Raw genomic sequence first — 8,351 nt, 5'->3', positions numbered from 1 at the left:
CTTTTGTATTTGCGTTGTGACTGTTGTATTTGCGTTGTGACTTTTGTATTTGTGTTGTGACTTTTGTATTTGTGTTGTGACTGTTGTATTTGTGTTGTGACTGTTGTATTTGTGTTGTGACTGTTGTATTTGTGTTGTGACTGTTGTATTTGTGTTGTGACTGTTGTATTTGTGTTGACACCATACATATAACATAATGCTAACAACAATAATAATCCACTGAGCTTTATTTTCAGAATAGAAACAATGTTTAAACAATACCTCTTACAAATACTGTAAAGTACTGCATGTACTTTTCAGTACTAAATGTACTTATCAGTACTGCATGTACTTATCAGTACTGCATGTATTTGAAGGATATTTTGTAGATGTTTAAGTATATTTTAGATGCAGTGTTTTATTTTATACTTTCTGATCACTGCAGTCAGACATAAAGTTTAAAACACAAGTGTTGTGTGTCTTTGTGTGTCTTTGTGTTCCTGGTGACGTTGTGACGTCTGATGTAAAAGTGATCAGTTCAGGTTTGGAACCAGGCAGAGCCTGCAGAGGTTATAAAGCTGAAGTTTAGTTTTGCAGGGCCACAGGCTGTGTGTAGTGTTGTTGTGAAACTGACTGGAGTCAGAAACAAGAATAAAGTTTTGAGGTAAAAACAAAAGGCAGTTCCTGTTTTTATTCAGACTTCCATTTTTGAACAATGCTTAACGTTTCCCTTCCTGCTGTGACATGACGGTGCTGTTTTCTCTGGAGCTTTGATGGTGGTCGAGTCAATTCTCTACTGGCCCAGTCGGACCCCTTCCATTTAGTGGAGCAAAGTTTGTAGGTGTTTTGTTAAAAATGCAGTTGTTTTCTGTTGATGTGTGTATCTGTAGCTGAAATATCTAAAACGGTGAAGAGACTCCATGACAATGGTCTGTGTGATGCCTGTGGCATTGAACTACAGACCTCTTTGCTTTCCTCAGGTCCCTGCCTGGCCCTGAGCAGTCAGAAAAAGAATTCTTGGGGAAACTTATGGATCCTAAAAAACTTAGAAAACACTGAGGGTTTCTGCCTCGTGTCCTTCATTCGAGGGACACGAAAGTTTGATGAAAACTGCAGGATAATGACTGTAAACAGGTCGTTATCCTGATGAGTCACAGAGCCCTGCAGACTGAGAGGTGTGGAGCAGGTGTATGGAGGTAAATTTGTTTCATTATTCAGTCAAACAAAAACCATCTTCAATCAAAAAAATAATACTTTCAACCAAAAAATAATACTTTCAACCAAACAAACAAAAACTATCAAAACATTTTTTGCAAAACAGAAACTTTTGGTTGAATCTCAAACTTTTGGTTGACTCTAAGTTTTTGGTTGAACTCAAAAAACATAAACTTGGTGACGCAGAGAGTAGAGAAGTTGAGTCTGTGATACGCAGGTTCAACTCCAGGTTGCCCCACTTCATAACCTTTCTATAAAGACCCCACTTGGGGCCCTAACCCCTCAGCCTGGCCCTGCTCCACATGTCATGGGTTAAACGCAGACACATAAATCCCCACCAGGGGATCAACATGTTAAACATCTGAGGTGGGATCTAGGGAGCGACCATGTAAGAGTGTGCTCAGGTGATTTCCTGTTGTCCCTCCATGCTCTGGGGTCAAAGTTCAAACCTGGAGTTGAGCCTGCGTATCACCGACCTTCCAATCACCGACTCAACTTCTCTACTCTCTGCGCCAAGTTTGTGTTTTGAGTTCAACCAAAAACTGAGGTCGTATTCAGACCTGGTCATTTGCTCCTCTTTAAACGAACCAGAGTTTTTTCCAGTGTTGGTCCGGACCTTTTCTGCAGGTGTGAATACACTCATGTGAACTCTGGTAACCGGACCGAGACCTGCTTTTTGAGGTGGTCTCGGTCCTCTTCCAAACGAACTCTGGTGCGGTTCACTTTAGTTCTCTTCTGGTGTGAATACAGACCGGACTCTAACCGAACCAACTGCATTAAACATGCACCTTTTTGGACTTCACAGGCCACCGTTGCGGAGCTAAATAAACTGAAATCATACCTGTTTCATCGTCTCCTGTTAGCAGCTCTGCTGCAGCATGTTGTGGGTCAGAACACACAGAGCACCTCGTCTCCTTTGGGTCGCGGGACACATTTACTGACACCGCTCCAAAATTAGAATATCATCACAGAACCACCATTAAATTAGCTGCTTCTGACATTTTAAATGCTATTACAGTTGTACTATCAGCAAAAATGTGTGCATCAGAACTGCAACATGCAGGACTTCCTGTTTTCTTCTGGGTCTGTGGCTCAGTCCCGCCCCCATCCTTTTTTTGTCCAATGGGAGCAATGATCGTCAGCCTCGTGGCTTTGTTTACAAGTTATAGTTCATTTGCAAAAAAGCACAATGTGAATACAAACCGCACCAAACGAAAAAAATAAAGTCCATTTTTGGTCCGGACCAAACAATTGGACCAAAGGACTTTCCTGGTCTGAATACACCCTTAGAGTCAACCAAAAGTTTGAGCTTTGACCAAAAGTTTCTGTTTTGCAAAAAATGTTTTGATTGTTTTTTATTTTAATTTTTTTATTGAAATTGCTTTTTTTGTTTGGTTGAAATTATTTTTTGATTGAAGATGCTTGTTGTTTGGTTGAATAATAGAGAAAGGAAGTTACCTCCACAGAGGTGGAGGAGGACAGGTTCCTCCACAGTCAGTGTCAGTTCAGTCATGGCTTCAGTGATTTGGACAGAATCTTAATGCAGCAGGTGAATAACAGTCAATAAGCACAGACAAAAAAGGTTTTAAATCCATCAAGTCCTTCCATCTTTGGTGTCCTACAAATGTGAGCTCCTCAAGGAGCAAGAGGCAACTGTCACAGGACAGTTTTCAGTAAAATAAAATTATTATTATTATTATTATTATTATTATATAATTAAAACAAGCAAGTTGGACTCATTCGTTGGACAGTCTGTATCATTATCTGTCCTTTCTGCTGATTTTTGTTCAGTTTTATCTTGTTTTTATTTTAAAGGTTATTTGTGTTCAGTTTATTTCTCAGTGTTTTCCTGTTATTTGTCTTCTCCTTGTATTCCAGCCCTGCCCCTCATCTCAAACCTGTTCCTTGTATTTATTAGACTCAGCTGTTGCCACTGACCTCCCTTTTTCTCAGTATTTATGTTATATATTAGGGCTGTGAAATTAATCGAGTTAACTCTGATTAATTTTAGTGCTGCATGGGCATAGATTAAACATTTTAATTGTGGTTAAAATTTACAATCACGTTACTCTGTCTGAATCTGTAGGTTTGTATATTACAATGCACTCAGTGCATCATGTCAGGTCATGTTTGTAAATGAGAAGTGGTTCTCAAACAGTTTACCTGCAGAAATAAAGGTTAAATAAAAAAACTCCATGTGTAACACATTATATACAGTTTTTTTTCTTTTTGTCTTCTTATGACTTATTTTATTTTATTTATTTATGTTTTGCTGACAACTGTGACCTTATTATCTATCTTTACTCATTTGGAATTAAACTCCTTGAATTCTTGATTTAACCTCATTATTCTGCATAAAATTTAACTGACTCAAATATGTTTGGAGCAGTTTTAGGTCCTGTTTTATATTCAAAAATTCATGTCTAAGCACCAATTTTTTTTCTAAATATAACATTAATTAATAACTCAAGTAATTTATTTTACCAATATGCAATAAAGTTTTATATTAATTTTAAGATTAATCATGATTAATTCACAGCTACCTTGGAATTAATAGAATAAAAGTTTTAATCATTTGACAGCCCTAGTTATATATTTGCATTCTGTCCTCAGTCCATCTTATTGATTTGTTTCTCGTGTGTTCCTTACAGTTTTGTTCCTCTGTGTTTTTCATTTTGCTGCCACATTGGCCTTTTTGGCTTTATTATTAAATCTTTTTAGAGTCTACGTGTAAATCTGCACCCTTGGGCCCTATTTTACAAAAACATGACAAGTTGTTTTTAACAGCTGACTGTAAAACTGCCTAGATTGCAAAATTGATGAGAATAAATTTTCACCAAACTTGTTGCTAATTTGAAAGAATAAATCATGAATCTTACTGCTGAGCAATGAAATGAAAGCAGCTAACCACAACGGTTCTGAAACTGTCTGGGTCCAGTTTTAATCTGGACCAACATCTGTCAGAAAGAGGTGTTGTTGCAGGGAAAACATGAACTGCAAACAGTTTTACAAAAACAAACTGGATAGACATTTACAAATGAAAACTCAGATTCAGCTCAAATAAAACATGAAATATCATTCTTAAAAAATGACCACTTGATGGATTGTATTTGCTCATGGTTGGAATATTCATCCAATCACCTAGACCTACTTTTCAAAGAGCCAATAATCTCCAGAACCTCTTACATTCTCAGTTACATAAGAACAAATCTTCAGCACATCTAATCTCTAACCAGAGCAGTATTTATCCCCTCTGAACGTACACAACAGACACACACTGACTGCAGACCCTGCTTTCCTAACAAACAAACAGTCTCTGAAACCACATTCATGTAAAGTAAAGTCAGTCCAGAAAAATGTTCACAAACTAGACCCAGACCTGGATTGTAATGGTTTAAATGTGAGATACAAATTCAATCATAGTTGGCATTTAGAAGAGTGAGAAATTCTTTCACAAAACAGGCTTACCTCTTTTGATTAAAATCTGAAAAAATAACTATGAGAGAAATTCTCCTGACATTACTATAATGTACTTTGTTTTAACCAGACTGCTGGATGTGCAGCATGTCCCAGCCAGACGGCTCCAACACAAACAGTTGTTCCAACTAATTATGTGGTTCAGCTTTTTACCCAGTAAACTAAAGAAGTCACATAAATAAAAAAAACACCCCAAGTCCCAAAGTGAACTAATCTTAGTATGTTTAGTTCACTGGCTTATTAAAAGAACTTTGTGAGGAATAGAAACTTCTAGATAAAAAGGATTATTAAATACCATCCTCTGGGGCAGTGGTTCCCAAACTTTTTATCTTCTGACCCACAAAATATCCATGGCAAAAACTTGTGACCCCAAATATTACTGGTCTGAGTACATGAACTTTGTTAATAACCCTAAAAACACAGGTTTTTTGACAATCTAAACAGCTTGTACACAAATATAAATACTTATTTATACTTATTTTGGGTTTTTGTAATATTTATAGGGAAAATATTACATCAGCAATTATTTTATGACCCTTTAAATTGATTTCTGGAGATTATCCAAGGTGCTTCATGACTCATAATTGGGTCCCAAGCCCAACTTTGGGAACCAAAGTGCAGTGGTTCCCAAACTTTTCAGCTTTTGACCCACAAAATAACAGTAGAGACCTGAGCCCCCAACTGTTTCTGGATGATAAACATTTGTATCAGGTCAACTAAACATGGGCATAGTAACAATATTTTATACTAAATTTAYCCATTTTAAATACACTAACCTCACTCCTTTGTAACATCTAAGGTAAAAATGTAATAAATTCTGAAAATCTTTTCAGGACCCCAACTTGATGTTTCCGGACCCCATTGTGGGTCCCGACCCCAACTTTGGGAAACACTGCTCAAGGGCAGAGATTCTTAACCTGTGGGCCGCAGCAAAGCGCCACCTTGAGGGCCTGAAAAGAACAACAGTTTTTAACTTTGGGCCGCAGAGGGCCGTGGGACCACATTGATTTTAAATAAGGTGTAATACACTTTCTCACCACTAGTAGCAGTAGTGCACCACTCAGATGTTTAACAACTTTTTAATATGTAGAAGAAGAACCTTAGAAACCTGCTGAGAATGGAAACTTATTTTAAATGAAAAGTAGAAACAAAAATGAAAGTAACTCATCAAAAACACCAAAGTTTGTCACTAATATGAAGAGCAGCTTCTGTTTTTACCATGAAATATTTTAAAAGTTCAAAACATTATCAAATACAGTTGTAGATACAACTATATTTTAATTTGCAATTTAAATTAAATTTTGTAGTTTATTTGTAAACATTTTGTCAAAAAGCTGTTGTTACTCTTATTGTTTGTCACTAATAAGAAGAGCAGCCTCTGGTTCTACCGTGCAAAATTTTTAAAAAGGCTATATTTTCCTTTGCACTTTATCAAATTTATTTTTATTAATTTTTATTTGGAACATTTACATTAAATATTTTTGAATGTATTTATTTTATGATCACAATTTCATTTATTGAATTGTCTATTTTTGTTATTGTTTATGTTAAAAACATATATTTTTATGTTGATAAGCCTGAGTGGTCTGTTGACTGACTGTTGTATTATTTCAAATAATAGTTATGGGCAGGTTACAATATAAAATGTTTGTTATAATCATGTTTTCTGATTATTTGACAGGAGTTTTACTTTTAAACTGTTAAGTGTATTTAATTTAGTTATGATGTAAATACAATAAAAATTAAACCAAGATTTATAATAATTATCATTTTGATCCATATGGTAATGTCTGACTGGGCCTCGTGTCACTTTATGTTGAACAAATTGGGCCCTGAGGTCAAAAAGGTCAAGAGCCATTTGGGTCTGAGGACCCCTTACAAGGGTGAAAAAAATTCCAGAGACCCCCTCATAAACCCCCTCGCTGTTTTAAAAGATAATTTATTGTCATTTCAACCCCTAAATGCCATGGAAATATATATTTTTATTGAGTTTATTGTGTTAGTTTTATTAGTTTATTGTTCTCCATGCATTTTTAAAAATAAAAACCAAATTAACATTTTAGTAAAAATTTTTGAGGACCCCCGAATATACCTGTCGCAGACCCCAGTTTGAGAACCTCTGCTCTATGGTACGTATCTTCTGTAACCATGTGTTTTATGCAAAAAAGCAACATGCTGTAATTATATGATGTAGACAAAATATAAAATTTAGCAAAAATAAAAAGCATAACTACAGTTATTCAGGAAACTTAACAAAACAGAGAGAAACATATTTTTCAGTCCTTTCAAATATGTTCCAAACAGTTTAAAAGCTTAATGTTATCAAACAGTCCTACCTGAATCGGCTCTTTAGTCAGTCTCATCGGGCCTACACATTCTTCTGTGGCTGAAACCTGCAGAACAAACAGTGGAAACATGACCATGTGTGAATCACACACACACACACACAGTGTGCACATAACACAGCAAGAACACTTCTTACCATTTTACCGCTGAAGTCCAAAAACATTTTTGCATAATGATTTTTCTTGCACAAGCTGCCCTTTACCAAGTCGAATTTACGTCAAACTCCACAAGAAAACAAGTGTTTCCTCTTTTCAGGCAGACATTCAACAAGACCACTGCTTTTTCCTCAAACTACAAATTTCTCAACATTTGAGTTCCTGTAGCTGTTCTGATGATCACTCTTGCTGGAGTCGTGGATGTTTTCATGGAGCCGTCTACAGCCGTAAGCTGCCAATCTCTTTTAGAAGGCATTAGCCACCGGCTACACATTGTACTCCCAGGTTAACCTGCATAATCCCCCAGCAGGAGCACCACAGCCTGTCCTGTGTGGGCGGCTTCAAACGAGCGTCTTAACAAAATGCGTCATTCTGCTGTGAATAAGCAACTCAGCTACATGTGCGTTCTCATAAGCATTTGCACACATGCTCAGACCACACCACAACACATGCAGTGAGTCAGCTGTTGGACCCTATGGCCCACACCCCCTGGGCTCAGTGTCTGCAAATCAACACCTGTGAATCCATTATTTAACTCCAGTACCTGAGAATTTTTCTTAAGGTGAACTTATTTGATAAGTTGTGTTTTGCTCATTATTTTAGGTGGGTCTATAACTCTAATATGTGTTGGATTTATTTACCTCCGTTGAGTAGAAATTGTACACTTAACTTGACTGAGTGTAAACCAACTTTCACATTTTCTTTAAAAATAAATACAGCCTATATCAAATCAGACTAAACTTTTTGTTCTAGGTAAGTTAGGATTCCTAAAATTATTTTTATTTGCTTGATTCTCAAATGATGATTTTAGGTTGTTTTTTTGGTAAATTTAGTATTTGTATTCCTTCACCGTCACAAGGTTTACAATTAAAGGGGCAATATCATGTAAAATCACCTTTTTTGAGTTTTATATCATGTTATAATGTTATACTCCCATAAAAACATGCCCAAAGCCTTGCTCTGACTCATTCATCATGTTTGAGAAATCCTGCTGTGTTTTTATGAAGCCATGCTGAGGAGCAAAACGACAGGTGGGGACCAGAAACAGCTTTTGGGACCAGAAACAGCTTTTGGTACCAGAAACACCTCTGTGACGTGTCTTTAAAGCTGCTGTATGTAGTTTTTTGGAAACCCAAAAACTTAGAAAATTTTGAACAGAAACAACCTTGTAGTCCCTCC

The 8,351-nt window shown here is 36.4% G+C and overlaps 1 protein-coding gene across 1 annotated transcript in view; it reads right to left on the bottom strand.

The window, feature by feature from the left end:
- LOC106532541 (high affinity cAMP-specific and IBMX-insensitive 3',5'-cyclic phosphodiesterase 8B) overlaps positions 1-8,351 on the bottom strand; it is a 140,600-nt gene that overhangs the window by 98,200 nt on the left and 34,049 nt on the right. The window contains exon 2 of the mRNA XM_014028633.1: positions 7,008-7,064. Coding sequence (XP_013884087.1) covers positions 7,008-7,064 — 57 coding nt within the window. The remainder of the gene's footprint in view (positions 1-7,007; positions 7,065-8,351) is intronic.

This window comes from Austrofundulus limnaeus, unplaced genomic scaffold (assembly GCF_001266775.1).
Source record: "Austrofundulus limnaeus strain Quisiro unplaced genomic scaffold, Austrofundulus_limnaeus-1.0 Scaffold790, whole genome shotgun sequence".
Classification (NCBI taxonomy): domain Eukaryota; kingdom Metazoa; phylum Chordata; class Actinopteri; order Cyprinodontiformes; family Rivulidae; genus Austrofundulus; species Austrofundulus limnaeus.
This window is presented reverse-complemented; position numbering and strand designations above follow the sequence as displayed.